Source organism: Pseudorca crassidens, chromosome 3 (assembly GCF_039906515.1).
Source record: "Pseudorca crassidens isolate mPseCra1 chromosome 3, mPseCra1.hap1, whole genome shotgun sequence".
NCBI lineage: Eukaryota > Metazoa > Chordata > Mammalia > Artiodactyla > Delphinidae > Pseudorca > Pseudorca crassidens.
This window is the reverse complement of record NC_090298.1, coordinates 117,883,694-117,902,299: the sequence shown is the minus strand read 5'-3', so window position 1 is coordinate 117,902,299 and position 18,606 is coordinate 117,883,694. Positions and strand designations below refer to the sequence as shown.

Sequence of the window (18,606 nt, the reverse complement as noted above, 5' to 3'; positions counted from 1 at the left end):
TAATTAAGGCTTGGATTTGTAGAGCCTGAGGCTGTAACCACTTTGAGACTCCTTCCTCCCTTTGCAAGACTACCAAAACCAGTAGTGGTATGAGGAAACCTCCAACAGAACATGAGTTCTCAATAAAATATCACCAACTAACAAGACTAACAGTGTGAAAAACAGACTCAACAAATAAAAGATGTATACAGAAGAAACAGAGATTGGAACAATATGGAAAGAGCTTAAAAGTAAAAGATTTAATTTCCTCCAACAAAAAAGAAGGAAATGGCAATTGTTTAAAAAAAAAAAAAGAACAAATTGTTGTGAAAACCTGCCAAATGGAAATTTTGGGGGAAAAAAGCCCACCAAAAACTATAGTTAATTTAAAAAAATTCAGTATATTGGGTGAATCTCAGGTTTGGACCTAGCAAATATCAGAACATCAAGAATAAAGAAAACATCTTAGAGAAAAGAAGTTTACAGATAAAAGAATGAGAACTAGACTGACAGACTGTTCATCAACAGTCTTCAATACCAAAAGAGGGAGAAGGAAAATTAGCTTACATGTTATTTTTTTATATAAATTTATTTATTTTTTTGCTGCGTTGGGTCTTCGTTGCTGTGCACAGGCGTTTGCTAGTTGCGGCGAGCGGGGTCTACTCTTCGTTGCGGTGCGGGGGCTTCTCATTGAAGTGGCTTCTCTTGTTGCAGAGCATGGGCTCTAGGCGCGTGGACTTCAGTAGCTGTGGCTTGTGGGCTCTAGAGTGCAGGCTCAGTAGTTGTGGTTCACGAGCTTAGTTGCTCCGCAGCATGTGGGATCTTCTCAGACTAGAGCTCAAACCCGTGTCCCCTGCATTGGCAGGCGGATTCTTAACTGCTGCACCAACAGGGAAGTCCCTAGTTTACATTTTAAAATCTATGACCAACCAAGCTATTGGCTAAGAACATGAGGATTAGACATAGAAATAACTGAATTATGCCTAATAGGTTGCCAGCTTTAAAACATGTAACAATCTACTCTAAAAAGCAAAATATAGTAGTGGAATATATGTTTAAAAACTGTCATTTTTTAAAGTCCCCATTTGCAAGGAAGCCATATTCAAGGATTAAGGAAGATTTATTAAAAGTGTGGTAAGTTAGTTCACTAGTTTTAATGAGTGATATTTGAATATAGTTTAGTCTTTTAACAACTCTACATAAAAGTTTAAAGTTCATTTTCATCTCTTTGCCTTTCAGTATTAAAAACTAGATTAGAATATTAGTAAGAGATCAATCTGGAAATAATTCACAGTAATGAATTTGTCCATCCTTTAAAAGAAAAACTACTGGGAAATTATTATGAATGTAGAAGGTCATCATTTTTACCTAGTGCTGGACTTTCGGTTGGGGGAATTCCAAAAAGTGGCAAAGATACTTAGTACTATACATATAGTGCCCTCTCTGTCATGTACTTAATAAAATATCCAGGTAAAGAAGTTTCTGAAAGTTGTCTTCAAATAAAAGGGTAAAAGGTTTCCAATAGCCAAGAAATAAAAGCAACTTTGAACCAAGAGTAAGGTATAATTTTTTCCTATCTTCAAATTTAGTCCATATGATCTTTTCTGGCTTTACGAAACTCTGATCACTTCTCAACAATATGTGAATTCAGTGCATCTATCAACTAAGATATTATTAAGTATCTTTCTTATGTCTGGGTCTAAATAACTCCCCGGTTATATAGTGCCTCCAATTTGAGTCCAAAATCATATACCATATTGGCCAAAAAAGAACTGGCCTCCATATTTTCTGTAGTTGAAAACTTCCCTGGTTCTGACATGAGCTGCAACTAAGCCAGCCAAATACAGAGAAGTCTCGATCAGAATTCTTTGCCTTTTCTCTGATCTTCATGAAAATTCAGCTAAGTATGAAAAGAAGAAAAAAACATCTGACCAAAGAGCCAGATTCAGTATCTCTATAAAGTACTTAATGAGTGAAAGGAAATACTGTCTTTCCCCTGATTACTAAAGATTCATGTATTTGACTCTCATACATAAAATAACACCATTTTAATATTATTATAACTTTATGTGTGATTGAAGACATGTCAGTAATAAATTTTTTTGGGTTTTTTTTACAGTCATTAGGAGTTTTAAATTTTTGAGCTGTAATTGACATGTAACACTATATTGGCTTCAGGTGTGACAATGATTTGATATTTGTGCATATTGCAAATGATGACATAAGTCTAGTTAACATCTAGTTAACAACATTCTTTTTCTCTTTTGAGAATTTTCAAAATCTTTGAGAAACTTCAGTTCTCTTTCTTCTAGTCATGAGTATTCAATTTCTGGAAAGTTCTATGCCTCTGGATGAGAAAATGCCTATGAGGAGAAATTTTATTTTTTCCTAATCAGATTTTTAAATTGGGGACTAAATATTTTGTACTTTAAAATAAGGTTTTTTTCTATTTCATTCAAATTAGACATAAAAATTGATGTTTGGTTGCTTCAAGAGTTTATTCTTAGTTGTAGTTAATTTAGACTTTCACAGTGATATCGCTCTCTCCCCTTTAGAACTTCCCATTCTTCTAATCTTCTTTTAATTACTCTATAGGAGGTAGAATGCTGATGTGGTTGGGCAGTGTTTATCCCAAAGTACAATACATAATCCTAAGTCATGTCTAAGGTTGAAATCTGAAGGAGGGAACTAAGAGAGGAAACAAAGAAAATATTTCCTTCATATATCACCATATAAATGCCAAGTAGATATTAATTTTTTTAAAGTAGGATTGGATGGGACACCACTTTTGCTATAAAGCATTTAGAGAACATATATACATGTACTTTCTTGAAATTTTTTTAAAATGGCCCTCAGGTTGATAATACTTACATCTCAGAAGTTAAAAAACAAATTGTCATTCCACCAGATGCTTATTAAATAATCTTTTCATGCCAAACGGAAAAGCACGATCAGTTGTTCAAAATGCCTATCTTTAATTTTTTTTCTCAGTCATCCATCATAAATACACTTTAGGCAAATCTAAGAGTAATCTGACCTATTAACCTACATTTTTGTCCATTTTTAGCCAATATAAGCATATACAGTGTTGAAATATTAATTGCAAATGTCAAAACAGAAAATGAATTATATGTGTAAGTTGTATTTGAGTACTAAGCCCCTACAGGATGATACACCTTAAAATGGTACATATTAAAACATTTTTAGTTATCCACTTCATTAACCACAGACAACGCTGCTTTAGGAGTATTATAAAGAATATTACCTGACTATATTCAATAGGGTAAATTATAATATTGGTGGTTCAGAACTCTCTCTACATTGCTTTGGATAGAGAATTTGAAATGACTACCTTAAATAAACCTATTTGAAATCATCATTAAAAGATAATGCATTTATTTTTACTCACCTATTAGAAAAAGAAAGAGACATTAATACTGGATTGAAAAGGTAGGAAGCAGATGAAAAAAGAACATGCAGGGTTAACTAGACAGAAAGTAAAATCAAGATACAAACAAAATACTGTATCAACTCAAGAGCCTTGACTTAAAAGAAAGCATTCGTAGCCAGACAACTTTCTGATTCTTCTGTTAATGAAACCTACGCTATTCTTGCAATTGCCTTTTTGCACTAGTCCTGCCCAGTGTCTTGAACCAGACCACTAGGGAGAATCGGCTTCAAGACGTTAAACTCATTTAACTCGGAGCCTCCCGTCAGACACACCTCGTACTGGTAGCTCTGGGACAGGGTCCCTGTGCCGCTGACGTCCACCAGGTGGCCTGGAAAGTGGCCCTCGGGCACCGAGCAGCGACTCACCGAGGCCGGCCCGCCCCTCCTGCACAGCCGCACCGCGACGAACACCAGCACCGAGAAGAGGAAGAGCGACGACACCGACGCCAAGGCGACCACCAGATAGACGGTGAGCAGGGCGGCCGGGGCCGCGTCCGCCGCTTCCGCTTCAGGGGCCGGCAGGTAGGGCTGCGAGAAGCCGTCCACCAGCAGCACGTGCAGCGTGACGCTGGCCGAGAGCGGAGACTCGCCGTTGTCTTTGACCAACACCACCAGCCTGTGCTTGGCCGCGTCGCGCTCGCTCAACAGCCGGGCCGTGCGCACCTCGCCGTTGTGCGCCCACACGCCGAACAGCCCGGGCTCCGTGGCCTTGAGCAGCTGGTACGACAGCCAGGCGTTCTGGCCCGAGTCGTCGTCCACCGCCACCACCTTGGTCACCAGGTAACCCGCCTCGGCCGCCCTGGGCACCAGCTCGGTGCAGGGCGCCGAGGCGTTCTGCAGCGGGTACAGCACGAAGGGCGCGTTGTCGTTGTCGTCCGCCACGAGCACGCGCACCAGCGCCTGGCTGCTGAGCGCGGGCGAGCCGCGGTCGGCGGCGCCCACGCGGAACTCGAACGCCCGCAGGGCCTCGTAGTCCAGGGACCTCAGGGCGAACAGGTGGCCGTTGTCCGGGTTGATGGACACCAGGGAGGCCAGGGGCACGTGCGCGTCGAGGGGCGGCAGCAGCGAGTAGGTGACCTGGGCGTTGGCGCCCGCGTCTCTGTCTGTGGCGCGGACGCTGCCGATGTGCAGGGCGGGGCTGTTGTTCTCGCGGACGGACAGGGTGTAGGAGGTCTGGGTGAAGGCGGGGGCGTTGTCGTTGACGTCGGACACCAGCACGGTTATGTTGTGCTCGGTTTTCAGCCTGGGGGTTCCCATATCTGTGACGGTGATGGTGATGTTGTACTCGGCTCTGATCTCTCTGTCCAGCTCTCCTTCTGACACTAGGGTATAAAAATTCTCTACAGATGGTTTCAGGATGAAGGGGAGATCGTTCTCAATGGAACACACCATTTTCCCATTGTCTCCAGAGTCTAGGTCGGAAACACTGAAAACAGCCACCACAGTCTCTGGCGAGTTCTCTGGGATAGGGCTGGTAATTGAGGACAAGGTCAGTTCTGGTGGGTTGTCGTTCACGTCAAGCACGTGAACTATCACTGTTGATTTTCCTGAAAGGCCTCCACCATCCTTGGCTTCTATGTCCACTTCGTAAGTATGGATCGCCTCAAAATTCAAATATTTGATTAGTCGGATATCACCAGTAATTGGATTTAGTTGAAAAGTTTTTCTAATTTCTTCAGAAACATGAAAAAATGCATATGATATTGTCCCCAAATTTCCTGTATCTAAGTCAGAAGCTGAAACAGTGACAATAAGAGAGTTAACGGGGCTGTTCTCTAGAACTTGAACCTCATAGAGGGACTGTGTAAATTCTGGGGTGTTGTCGTTTATGTCTAAGACCAGGATGTGAACCTGGACGGTCCCAGACCTCCGTGGGGTCCCGCCATCCAGCGCAGTGAGCATTAACCTAAGCTCTGGCTGCTCCTCACGATCCAGTGCTTTGTCTAGTACTAGTTCTGGGTACTTCCTTCCATCCCTACGACTGCGTGTGAGAACGTGGAAATGGGAATTAGGAGTGATCGTGTAGTTTTGGAGACTGTTTCTTCTCACATCCAAGTCTTCAGCATTTCCCAAAGGAATTATTGTTCCTGGTGGAGTGTTTTCTAGGATTTTCAGCTGCATTTCATTTTCAGAGAATGCCGGAGAATGGTCATTTACGTCTATCACCTGGAGCTCATTTGTAATAAACTGCAAGGGGTTTTGCAGTAATATCTGAAACTGCAGTATGCATGGCTCTGCGGAGCCGCATAGCTCCTCCCGGTCCAATTTCTCATGCAGGAGCAAATCACCGGTCTGGTGGTTGAGCTGAAAATACTGTCTGTTCCCTTTAGACACAACTTGGGCCCCTCTCGCGGCCAGTTTCCCTACACTTAGCCCCAGATCCTTTGCTAGATTGGAGATGAAAAACCCCCTCTCTTTTTCCTCAGCCACAGAGTAGCGTCTCGACTGGGACCCAGCCAGAGACCCACCCAGAAGAACAAAGAAAAACAGGACTTGCCTTTGTCTAAGAAAGCGCTCTCCTCCGGCCTCCATTGCATTTTCTGCCATGTTCTTCCGAGAATTATGGTCAAGCTAGCCTCCAACAGCACTGGGAAACGCAGTCTTTTGCCTCCTAACCTTTGAAGAAAATCTAGCGAATAATCCTTACCAGAGTCTTAGATTTGCTTGCTTAAAAATCTGCTCCGGCTCACAACCCCTAGTTTACTGCACTGAATCGTTGTTACAGAGTATATACGCAGTGCCTGCGGTTTAATTCTCCTTCTTAGTCAACAGCACCACCGTGCGTTCGCTCACAGTTTCAAAATCTTGGAGAAGGTGATGTTTAGCTGGGCTTTTTGTTTTGATTTTTTTAATCGCTTATTCCCTTTTATCAAACCGAGTTGATGCTACTGTAGGAATTCCTTCTGTTATATGGTTCAAATAAACACAATCTAGGGAGAAGAAATGCGCTCTTATCTAAAAGAAGTGACTGTCCCTGGTAGAGTCCCATTTCCATGATTTTGCGGAAGTGGGCACCTGCTAGAACTATTCACCCCACCTCCTGTAATTATTACAGAAAAAGTTTTACAAGATTTTGCTCTAAGTGATGAAGTTTCGCTTTCCTACTTGTGTTTTTCTTTATTTTCCAAATTTTGTAAAATGCACACGAGTTGCATTTATAGTCAGAAGAATGCTACGAAAAGACAACCTCAAGCAAGGTGATAAAAAATTATAATAGATCATGTCAGGGGATATATCCAGAGACCACAAATGCCTAATTCCCTCCACATTTTCGCACTCACTCAAGGAACACAGAGCTTTCTCCTCTTCCTATTTCACAGTAATTCTGTGATTACTGGTTTCATCTGTATTAACTCTTTAATCTGCATAACTGTATTTCACCTGTGGAAACCGATATTTATTGCGTTTGTAGAAGTTAGACGTATTGTGGTAATAAGACAGACTATGTCTGTATATCTTATAGAGTTTCCCATCTAATGGGGTGAACAGAATTTAAACAGATGTTTAAACAGTACTATACAGGAAATGTATAATGAGTGCACTGGAAGTATACAATATGGAGACCTAACTTAATTGGGGGGATTCAGAAAGTTTCCCAAAATTGTCCCATTTAATCTGGAATATGAAGGATGAGAAGAAGTTTGCCAGGCTAAAACTAAAATGGGAAGATTCCATATATAAGGAATGCAAAGGCCCGGGGACAGAAAAGCATAGCTATTCTAGATAATGAAGGTAGGATAGTGTACCCAAAGTTTAGTGTCTCAAGAGTAAGTGGGGGGCTTCCCTGGTGGCGCAGTGGTTAAGAATCCACCTACCAATGCAGGAGACACGGGTTCGAGCCCTGGTCCAGAAGATCCCACATGGCGAGGACTAAATTAGCCCCCACGGCCTAGAGCCCGTGCTCTGCAACAAGAGAAGCCACCACAATGAGAAGCCCGTGCACCACAACGAAGAGCAGCCCCAGCTCGTGGCAACTAGAGAAAGCTGGTGCGCAGCAACGAAGACTCAGCGCAGCCAAAAATAAATAAATAGACATTAAAAAAAAAGAAACATAAATATCACCTATTAAAAAATAAAGAGTAAGTGGGAAGACAAGGCTGGACAGGGAGGCAGGGGCCAAATAATAGGTGGCTGGATTTTATTCTAAGAGTGAAAGGAAGCTATTGCAAGGTTTTGCGCAGAGCAACGAAACAGCACAAATATCATGTGTTCAATATAGCTTCTTCACAATTATAAGTAATGTTATATGAAGGACCATTTATTAAATTTACTCTTAATATTAGTGATACTAAAAATAACAAAATTACACTTCTTATCCTTATGTTATCTTATTTGGACATAACTGCAAGCTATTTAAATAGCTGTTATCATTTCTGGGGGTACAGAAATTATATGACTTATCCAAGATCCAACAGGTAATAATTTGATACCAAGATACTTCTCTATATGAATGCTAAGCTCAAAATGAGACCTTTAAATTTTATATTATAATTTTAATAGTATGTTCAAATAAACATAAAATAATATAAAAATTTAAAGATAGTCTAAAGAACATTAAAAATTAAAATTCTGTTTTAATGTGTGGATCAGAAATTGAACTGCAAGAAATAAATAAGAATAAAGAAAGTTAAATGAATCATTTAAGGACTTATGGAAGGAAAATATACATCATAAAATTGAAAACACAATTTCCCCATGTGGATTCCTTAAGCTAGTGGGCAGGAGAGGAGATTAAAATTAAGGAGAAAAAGAAAAAGGAAAACTATCTTGAAGGAAAGAGACACCAAGCACTAGTAACTGCATAATGTTTGAGTAACAGTGAAGTTCTGTTAATAACCAAAAATTAAATCTGAGAGCATTTAATTCCAGCAAAATTTGTCCTGTGAGTATTTTAATGTATTTGAATGTCAGTATATCACAGATGAAATAAAGACATTTCTTTCCTTCAATCAGTCATTTAAAATTTTTATGAAGAACCTAGTGTTGCAGTCATTGTGCTAATCATGCAGTAAATGGAGAGCTACTGAGAAACGTAACTCAAGCACTAAAAAGGAAACCAAAAAGCATTGAAAAGTCTAGGAAACTGAAAGGGGGAAAATGGAAGTAGTCAGTGAAAAAAAAATAGAATGAGCAAACCAAGATAAATATTTTTTCCATGGGCTTATTTCCAATTGAATCATAAATGCTCCAGATATTATTTTAAAATGCAATGCCAAATTACATATGAAGTTTCTAAAATTTGGTCATAGACAAAAACGTGTACTCTCTCAGATCTTTTGGATTTTAATGAAGTACTCAAAGAATAGATGGTTTTAAATAATTAAAACAGATTTTTAAATGGATTGAAACAATCAGAGGTTTTAAAATTTTTAATAAAAAGCATGAATAATTAGCATGTCTGAAAATGACTGGACATTGCTATTTATTTAACTACATTTTAGAATATTGGTAGTTGATTTACTGAAGACTTTTAATGTGGATGATTTGTAGAATCCAACAGTCAAGGTTTTCACAATCTCTAAAGAATCATAATTATCAGGTATGAACATTTTAAGGAAGTATATATTTAGAAAAGTGTGAGAGGGTGCTTTGTTATTCATGAATGTACCTATGTTAATGGTTTTAGCCAATGTGAGTTGACAGGAAGGAAGTTTAAACTAGCCTAAGAGAATACTCTATACAAACACAAATATTCTGGGTAGGAAAAAAGAGTAACCCTTTGTACTTATTGCAAACTTTCAAAAATGTAGGAATGCAAAAATTACCTAGGGACTGTGGAAGGTGAATTTTGAAAAAAAAAGTGCTCTAAAAATTAAAGACTTCAGAAAATACAAAATATACTTTCACACATTAAATCGAATTAAGTTACAGTGATATTAACAATAAGAAAATTTGCATTCATTATACCACAGAGCAGCACATCTAGAAACACCAGTAACATGCGCTGACTTGGAATAAGATAGTTACATTTCAAATACAAAGAAAACAACTCCAATGGGCAAGGCAGTAAAAAACGACTTTGCACAATTTAACTGAGACGGCATCATAGACCCTTACTAAAATTTAACTGAATTCAAAACTATTCCTGAAACTGGGGTTTGCCTCACTAACCCTCTCCTCATCTTGAGTAAGGAAGTTTGGGATAACCGGCTTGAGGAACTTGAAAGTCCCAGAGCCTCCCGTCAGACACACCTCGTACTGGTAGCTCTGGGACAGGGTCCCCGTGCCGCTGACGTCCACCAGGTGGCCCGGAAAGTGGCCCTCGGGCACCGAGCAGCGACCCACCGAGGTCGCCCCGCCCCTCCTGCACAGCCGCACTGCGACGAACACCAGCACCGAGAAGACGAAGAGCGACGACACCGACGCCAAGGCGACCACCAGGTAGACGGTGAGCGGGGCGGCCGGGGCCGCGTCCGCCGCTTCCACTTCACGGGCCGGAAGGTATGGCCGCGAGAAGCCGTCCACCAGCAGCACGTGCAGCGTGACGCTGGCCGAGAGCGGCGGCTCGCCGTTGTCCTTGACCAGCACCAGCAGCCTGTGCTTGGCCGCGTCGCGCTCGCTCAGCAGCCGGGCCGTGCGCACCTCGCCGTTGTGCGCCCACACGCCGAACAGCCCGGGCTCCGTGGCCTTGAGCAGCTGGTACGACAGCCAGGCGTTCTGGCCCGAGTCGCCGTCCACCGCCACCACCTTGGTCACCAGGTAGCCCGCCTCGGCCGCCCTGGGCACCAGCTCGGTGCAGGGCGCCGAGGCGTTCTGCAGCGGGTACAGCACGAAAGGCGCATTGTCGTTGTCGTCCGCCACGAGGACGCGCACCAGCGCCTGGCTGCTGAGCGCGGGCGAGCCGCGGTCGGCGGCGCCCACGCGGAACTCGAACGCCCGCAGGGCCTCGTAGTCCAGGGACCTCAGGGCGAACAGGTGGCCGTTGTCCGGGTTGATGGACACCAGGGAGGCCAGGGGCACGTGCGCGTCGAGGGGCGGCAGCAGCGAGTAGGTGACCTGGGCGTTGGCGCCCGCGTCTCTGTCTGTGGCGCGGACGCTGCCGATGTGCAGGGCGGGGCTGTTGTTCTCGCGGACGGACAGGGTGTAGGAGGTCTGGGTGAAGGCGGGGGCGTTGTCGTTCACGTCGGACACCAGCACGGTTATGTTGTGCTGGGTTTTCAGTCTCGGTGTCCCCATATCTGTGACGATGATGGTGATGTTATATTCGGATCTTGTTTCTCGGTCCAGGGCTGTGTTTGTGACTAAACTGTAAAAATTCTCAACAGAGGGTTTAAGAATGAAGGGAAGATCATCTTGGATGGAGCAAACCATCCTTCCATTGTCTCCAGAGTCAGGATCTGAAACGCTGAATACAGCAATTACAGTCTCCTGCAAGTTTTCTGGGATCTCAGTGATAAGCGTTGACATGGTCAGTTCTGGCGGGTTGTCATTCAAATCCATCACTTGGACAAACACCACACAACTGCCAGAAAGGCCCCCACCATCTGTCGCCTGAATATTTAATGTATAAGTCTGAATAGATTCAAAATCCAGTTCCTGTGTTAAAAGGAGTTCTCCCGATTTTGCATTTAATCCAAATGTTTTCCGAATATCCTCAGATGCTTGGGAAAGTACATAAGATATTTCTCCATAGGTTCCAATATCTAAATCTCTGGCAGAGACAATGGCAACCTGGGATCCAATGGGGCTGTTTTCTAGGACATGCGCCTCATAGTGCAGCTTTGCAAACTCGGGGGCATTATCATTGATGTCTAAGACTTCAATGCGGATTAGGGCGGTCCCAGACCTGGGTGGAATCCCGCCATCCAGCGCTGTGACGGTTAATCTGATCTCAGGCTGTTCCTCTCTATCCAGTGCTTTGTCCAGCACCAGCCGTGGTAATATTGTGCCGTCGGAACTGTCTTGTAATTTAAGATGGAAGTGGGAACTGGGGCTGACTGTGTAACTTTGGAGACTGTTGCTTCCTACATCTAAGTCCTGGGCACGCTCTATTAGGAAAGTAGTTCCAGGAGTGATACTTTCTGAAATTTTCAATATTATTTCTTTGTCTAGGAAAACTGGAGAATGATCATTTATGTCCCTAATCCGTAGCTCAGCCTGGAAAAACTTAAAGGGATTTTCCAGTAACATCTGGAAAGGTAGTACACAGGGCTCGGTAGGGCCACATAGCTCCTCCCGATCCAGTTTCTCATTTAACAACAAATCCCCGGTCTGCCTATCAAAATGCAAACGCATTTTTTTCCCTTTGGAAACGACCCGGGGGGCCCGAGCAGCTAGATCATCTACCTCCAACCCCAAGTCTTTCAACAGATTGGCCACAAAGGAGCCACTGTCCATTTCCTCGGCCACTGAATAACGCCTAGGCTCAGAGCCAGCCTGAGCTATGCCCAGCCAAACAAAGAATATCAAGACTTGCCTTTGTTTCAGAAAGCATTTCTTCCTCTCTCCTGCCTCCATCGCACTCTCGTCTCCCAGCAAACTGGACCCAGCTCGGATTCACGTTGTCGCTGATCTATCTCCCAGTATCACTCAGACACTGGGATAAGTGGAGATGCCTATGGCCCTGATTTCCCGGAGCAACTGCCTTAGAAAGCCTCCTTTTCCTGCTTGCTTCTTTAGCAGAGCATCTAGCTAGAGGAACGCAGACTGGTAGCTTTCTTCCTTCTACTTCTAATGCTGCAGCGCCACCCTGCGTCCTTTCCGAGTGTTTATTTTTATCAAAACATTAAGGAAATCCCAATCCTTTCTTTCACACTGATGGCAATCTAAATGGAATATTTTCAAGTAGTGTCTCTCAATGTACCGAAGTAACAATAATTCCATATTAACTAAAATCCAGTCCCTAATAACTTTTTAAAATTATCCTTCCATTATCCTCCCCCAGTTTTCTTCAACTTAAATAAGACTTCTATTCACACTTGAATTCCTTTTATAAATGCACTTATTTTCTTAACCACTTGACATAAGGAATGTCTTAGAAAATTTGTTTTTAAACCAAGTTTTATGATTGTATTGGTGTTACATCTGTTTATTCTAGAACAGTCCCCTGTATTTTATTGATATTGAATTTTTTGAAGTGTCCAGATCAGTTGTCTTATAGGTAAACAAAAGATAAAAATAGCTAAGGCATTGGTACTTGTGACTATAAATTAACAATTAGCTATGCTTCAGAAGAAAAGAAAACACTACTGAAGATAGAGCAATAAAACAATAACTATAGCATTATTCAGAAAGGGGGTGTTTCCTCTGCTTTCTACCCAGAGCCCAAAAAGCAAGAATGCCAACGGTCATAGCTATCTCCACATACTATCTTGTTCTTAGCTTCAAAGAACCTAATTTAATTGGAGATAAGGTGATGTTAAAGAGATGTATCTCCCGTTTCTCTGTCTTGCATTAGGTTGGCAGAATATGGGGATTTTTTTTTTTCACATTCAATGGAAAGAAAATTCTGGAAGGAAGGACCAAGGCATTTTTTTTTTTATTCCAGAGTTCTGAGATAATCCTTAAAGAGGTGAAGTCTTCTTCTGGAAGTACTTGTAGGATGAGCAGGTAAGTGTCAACATCACCAATTTTATGGAATTGTCATCCAACATCTTTTACATGAAGAAAGGTATTTCTGAAACTATTTCCTGTGTAAATTGCCTGAATGTTTGCCATGTAGCCATGAAGTTGCCTGGTAATTTTCTTGCAGTGGATGTTTATAATGCACAGATATGAGTGGTATTTAAAATGTGTGATGAGTACGCACCAGAGATTGGAGAATTCAGTGAGACTGGAAAATTCAGTGAGTCTGGAGAATTCTGTGAACAGCTCCTTAATATACTGAGATTAAATCTTGAGCAGGCTTTGACAACCAGGTTGCTGAGGAGCATGCATCTCAAAGGTTGTCACTGATTGTCACGATCTGGACCTTAGGAGGTCTGCGACTAGTGTTGATACCTACCATTTTCTTCTGTGAGAGTTAAACTTACCATAGGTTGTTCTTCATCCAGTGATTTTCCCCCAAGAATGGGCAAATTACTCACCCCACTATTGCATCGCATATTATTGTGAAATTAAACTCCCTGTGTGGTTTCCAATGGTGGAAAATTCGACCAAATCTCATGCACATCCCCATGCACATTCTGAAACATTCACAAGAATTTTTCAAAGGGGCAACATCTCAGATTTATAGATTTTTCTCAGAAAACAAAAAAGTTTACAGGTAATACTTGGAAATGTATAGTTTCTATACGTCTGGCTTCCTATTCGGGAGGAAAGGCTCTTCTGTGGGTGTATCTAAAATATTCTTTGATCTCTTAATAGTTTAGATCCACCCACAGAAGAGCCTTTACTCACGAATCTTTGGTCAGTTTGGAAACCACCTTGCTCAGGTCTGTCCGCCCGCCGCTACGCAGACACTCGCCTTTCCGCTGCGAGGCCAAATCTCCAGGAACCGGCTATAAAAAGCAGCCTTCCTTTTCCTGGACTGCTTACGCTACGCCCAGGAAGAAAAGGAAAACTCACCACTTGCCTTTTTCTGCTAGATTTTCTCTCAGTTTCCAGCATAGCCTCTTTGACTGCGTTGTCTTTAATGAAAGAAGCCTTCGGGAGTCTTCCAGTAGGGATAACATCAACATATATGTAGTTCCTATTTGCTTGAAGAAAGGTCTAAAATCTCAGCTTGCTGCCGACGTTTTCCAAGGCGCGTCAACCCCCAGCCCCTCTCAGTTTTGTCTTTTGTAAAATGGAGTCTGTGGCAAGCGCCTGGCTCCACCTCCATTTTTAGCCTGCAGCGCCGCCAGGCGTCTGAACTGAAAACCTGGTTTGTACAGCGCTTTCCCTCAGAAACTGTCAAAAAACAACAAAAAAAACAAAAAAGTGTTCGTGTCACGTGGTCTAGTGGCACAATTCTTACCTCCTGATAGTTTAAATTACTTCTCCGACTTTTGGTTTAGCTAATTACAATTTTTAATTAGTATACGGTTTTATTATCAGCCCGCTGTACAATTTCTTTTGAGAGTCATTTGAATTTGATTTCTTCCATTTTAGACAGGCCAGTCGTTTGGCTGTACATTCACTGAGTTTTTAAATTCATCAGCAGGTGCTTATTACACACAGCTTAATTTCAGGCACTGTGAAAGGCATTAGGGATATAAAATGGAATAAAGCCTGGTACTTACACCCCAAGAGGTTACAGCCTAGAAGTAAAGTAAAGCGATAATTACTGTAGTGAGTAATAAGTGCTAAGACAGAGATTTGCACAGGCACTCTGAAGTACTCAAAAGGAATATTTAAGCAAGAACAGAAATGGGGTATCAGGAAAGATTCTCAGAGGAGGTGAGGTTCGAGCTAAGTTGAATTTTATGGTACCAACTTAAAAAGAAACCCATTGAAATAGTTTTCTACTGCAGATAAAGTAGATAAAGTAGTTCTGATTTTACAGGAAAGAAGATTTACTCAAATGATGGGAACATCATGGCTTATTTGGGATACAGTCTTTTACTCAGTCAACATCACAGAGTACTGTATGACGTGTTGTGGGGTGACAACTAACTAAAAGACTAGGGCTGGGCCCTTGTTTCCTATTTCAATTTGCTCACCTATCTAATACTCAACTTAAAGGAGAGTCCTAAGCATGAGTATGTGTGTGTATGAGTGGCTTGTTCTGTTAACAGTATCTTTAGGAGATATTTTTGAGTGGTGATTAAGAGCACAGACTTTTATGTCAGGAAGACTCATATTCAAGTAGTGGCTCTGCTACATCCTGTATGTTAAGTTAGGAAAATTCTTTACTCTCTCCAGACTTCAGTTTCCTCATCTGAAGAAAAAAAAAAAAAGGATGTAAGGATGGTATCTACTTCATGAATTTGTAAGAACTAAGTGAAACAATGCTTATGAAATAGTCCGCCTAGTTCTTGGAACATCATAGTGTTTCATAAGTGCTAGCTATTTTAAGTGGTGATACAGTGAAAACAAGGAACTTATCTACATAGTTCGGTTTACTCCTACCAACAAATGTAAGTCTAAATGACTCCCTTGTGTATGTTGGTGGGAATGTAAATTGGTGCAGCCACTATGGAAAAGAGTATGGAGGTTCCTCAAAAAAAGAACTATCATATGATCCAGCAATTCCACTTATGGGTATATATCTGAAGGAAATGAAATCACTATCTCGAAGAAATATTTGCACCCCTATGTTCATTGTAGCATTATTCACAATAGCCAAGACATGGAAAAAACCTAAGTGTCCACCCATGGATGAATAAAGAAAATGTGGTGTGTATATATACATGGTAATTATGTCAGAAAAAGGATATGTTAACTGACCTTACTGTGGTAAACATCTTGCAGCAGAAAGGGGAATATTAGAGTAGTGGCAAGAGGACAGACCCAAGCAGGGTGGTTTACAAAGAAACCAAAGAATATCTTAGATCCACCCACAGAAGAGCCTTTGGTTCCAAAGGGAAGGCAGATGTATAGAAGCGCTACATTTCCAAGTATTACTTGTAGACTTCCTTTCTGTATTCTGAGAAAAATCTATGAATCTGAGATGTTCTCCCTTTGAAAAATTCTTCTAGAGTACCAGAATGTACATGAGGAAGTGCATGAGATTTGCGTGAATATTCCATCATTGGAAACTACACAATCAGTTCAATTTCCGTTTTGTTGTTGTTGTAATTATGGTGACAATATTGAGCTCTCCTCTCATAGCAACTTTCTATTATTGAAGTATAGTTGATTTACACTATCATGTTAGTTTCAGGTGTAGAGCAAAGTGATATAGATATATATACATACATATATATATATTCTTTTTCAGATTCATTTTCATTATAGGTTATTACAAGATATTGAATATAGCTCCCTGTGCTATATAGTAAATCCTTGTTGTTTATCTGTTTTATATATAATATTGTATATCTGTTACTCCAAACTCCTATTTTATCTCCTCCCCCTTCCCCTTGAGTAACCATAATTTTGTTTTCTGTCTGTGAGTCTTTCTAATTTGTAAACAAGTTTATTTGTATTATTTCTTATATTCCATATATAAGCGATACCAGATAATATTTGTCCTTCTTCGTCTGACTTACTTCACTGTCTATGATAATCTCTAAGTCCATCCATGTTGCTGCAAATGGCATTATTTCATTCTTTTACATGGCTGAGTAACATTCTTTTTGTATATGTACACCACATCTTTATCCATTCATCTGTTGATGGACATTTCCATTGTTTCCATGTTTTGGCGATTGTGAGTAGTGCTGCTATGAACGTAGGGGTGCGTGTATCTCTTTGAATTATAGTTTTGTCTGGATTATGGCCAGGAGTGGGATTGCTGGATCATATGGTACTCTATTTGTAGTTTTTATAGGAATCTCCATGCTATTCTCCATAGTGGCTGCACCAATTTACATTCCTACGAACAGTGTAGGAGGGTTGCCTTTTCTCCACACTGTCTCCAGCACTTGTTATTTGTAGACTTTTTTTTTTAACATCTTTATTGGAGTATAATTGCTTTACAATGGTGTGTTAGTTTCTGCTATATAACAAAGTGAATCAGTTATACATATACATATGTTCGCATATCTCTTCCCTCTTGCGTCTCCCTCTCTCCCACCCTCCCTATCCCACCCCTTTTAAAGATGGCCATTCTGACCGGTGTGAGGAGGTACCTTATTATAGTTTTGATTTGCATTTCTCTAATAATTAGCAATGATGAGCATCTTTTCATGTGTCTGTTGGGCATCTGGATGTCTTCTTTGGAGAAATGTCTATTTGGGTCTTCTGCCCATTTTTTGAATAGATTCTTTGTTTTTTGTTTGTATGTTTCTTTTTTTTTTTTTGGTATTAAGTTGTATGAGCTGTTTGGATATTTTAGAAATTAAGCCCTTGTTGGTCGCATCGTTTGTAAATATTTTCTCCCGTGCTGTAGGTTGTCTTCTTGTTTTGTTGATGGTTTCCTTTGCTCTGCAAAAGCTAATAAGGTTGATTAGGTCCCATTTGTTTAATTTTGCTTCTATTTCTTTTGCCTTGGGAGACTAATCTAAGAATATATTGCTGTAATTTATATCAGAGAATCATTGACCTATGTTCTCTTTTAGGAATTTTATGGTGTCATGTCTTATATTTAAGTCTTTAAGCCATTTTGAGTTTATTTTTGTGTATGGTGGGAGGGAGTACTCTAACTTCATTAATTTACATGTGGCTGTCCAGAGTTCCCAACACCAGCTGAGAAGAGACTGTCTTTTCTCCACTGTTTATTCTTCTCTCCTTCATCAAAGATTAATCGACTGTTGGTGTGTGGATTTATTTCCGGGATGCTTATTCTTTCCCATTGATCTGTATGTCTGCTTTTGTGTCTATATCACACTGGTTTCTTTTAATAACATTTTAAAAATTTTGGATTGCACATGGGCAAGGGCGAGGGATCTGATGTGTATTTGTGTGTGTGTGTGTGTGTGTGTGTGTGTGTGTGTGTGTGTTTTCCACTCATTGTTTTCAGAGGTTGGGACTGCTAAGGTCTTTTCTTTTGTTAAGACCGTGCTGTGTGGCATAGGGGATCTTAGTTTCCTGACCAGGGATCGAACCTATGTCCCCTATATTGGGAGGACAGAATCTTAAACAATGAATCGCAAGGGAAGTTCCCACACTGTGTTTTTTGTAATTTATTTTATTGAAGCATAGTTGAGTTATGATGTTGTGATGATTTCTGATGTAGAGGAGAGTGATTCAGTTTTACATATATACAGATACTTTTACATATTAATGTCCATTACTATTTATCATAGGATATTGTGTATAGTTAAATGTGCTCTACAGTAGTACCTCGTTCTTGAAAAATTCTCGATATAATAGTTTGCATCTGCTAATCCCAAACTCCCAATCCATATCTCTCCTTCTTGGCAACCACAGATCTCTTATCTATGACTCTGAGTCTGTTTCGATTCTGTTTGCAGATGAGTTCGTTTTTGTCATATTTCAGAATCCACATGTAAGTGATACCATATGGTATTCGTCTTTCTCTTTGTGACTTCCTTCACTTAGTTTTGGTAAGTGGTAGTGGGAAGATATTTTCCATACCATGTCACGGAAAGACCAGAATGAACTTTTTGGCCAACCCAATGTGATACTCTCTTGGTCCATCCGTGTTGCTGCAAACGGCATTATTTCAGCTTCTTTTATGGCTGAGTAGTA

General features: G+C 41.0%; 2 protein-coding genes across 2 annotated transcripts; both read right to left on the bottom strand.

Annotated features, from left to right (window-relative positions):
* Positions 1 to 495: 495 nt before the first annotated feature.
* PCDHB3 (protocadherin beta 3) lies at positions 496 to 7,830 on the bottom strand. The gene has a single exon (XM_067732006.1). It carries the CDS (start codon positions 5,974 to 5,976, stop codon positions 3,610 to 3,612), a length of 2,367 nt encoding a protein of 788 aa, XP_067588107.1. The 5' UTR covers positions 5,977 to 7,830; the 3' UTR covers positions 496 to 3,609.
* A 153-nt stretch (positions 7,831 to 7,983) lies between these two features.
* On the bottom strand, positions 7,984 to 12,936 carry LOC137221784 (protocadherin beta-2). The gene has a single exon (XM_067732004.1). It carries the CDS (start codon positions 11,884 to 11,886, stop codon positions 9,493 to 9,495), a length of 2,394 nt encoding a protein of 797 aa, XP_067588105.1. The 5' UTR covers positions 11,887 to 12,936; the 3' UTR covers positions 7,984 to 9,492.
* Between the last annotated feature and the right edge of the window lie 5,670 nt (positions 12,937 to 18,606).

Excerpts from the sequence above, each read along its gene's own strand:
- PCDHB3 (XM_067732006.1), bottom strand. The coding sequence starts at position 5,976 with ATGGCAGAAAATGCAATGGAGGCCGGAGGAGAGCGCTTTCTTAGACAA.
- LOC137221784 (XM_067732004.1), bottom strand. The coding sequence starts at position 11,886 with ATGGAGGCAGGAGAGAGGAAGAAATGCTTTCTGAAACAAAGGCAAGTC.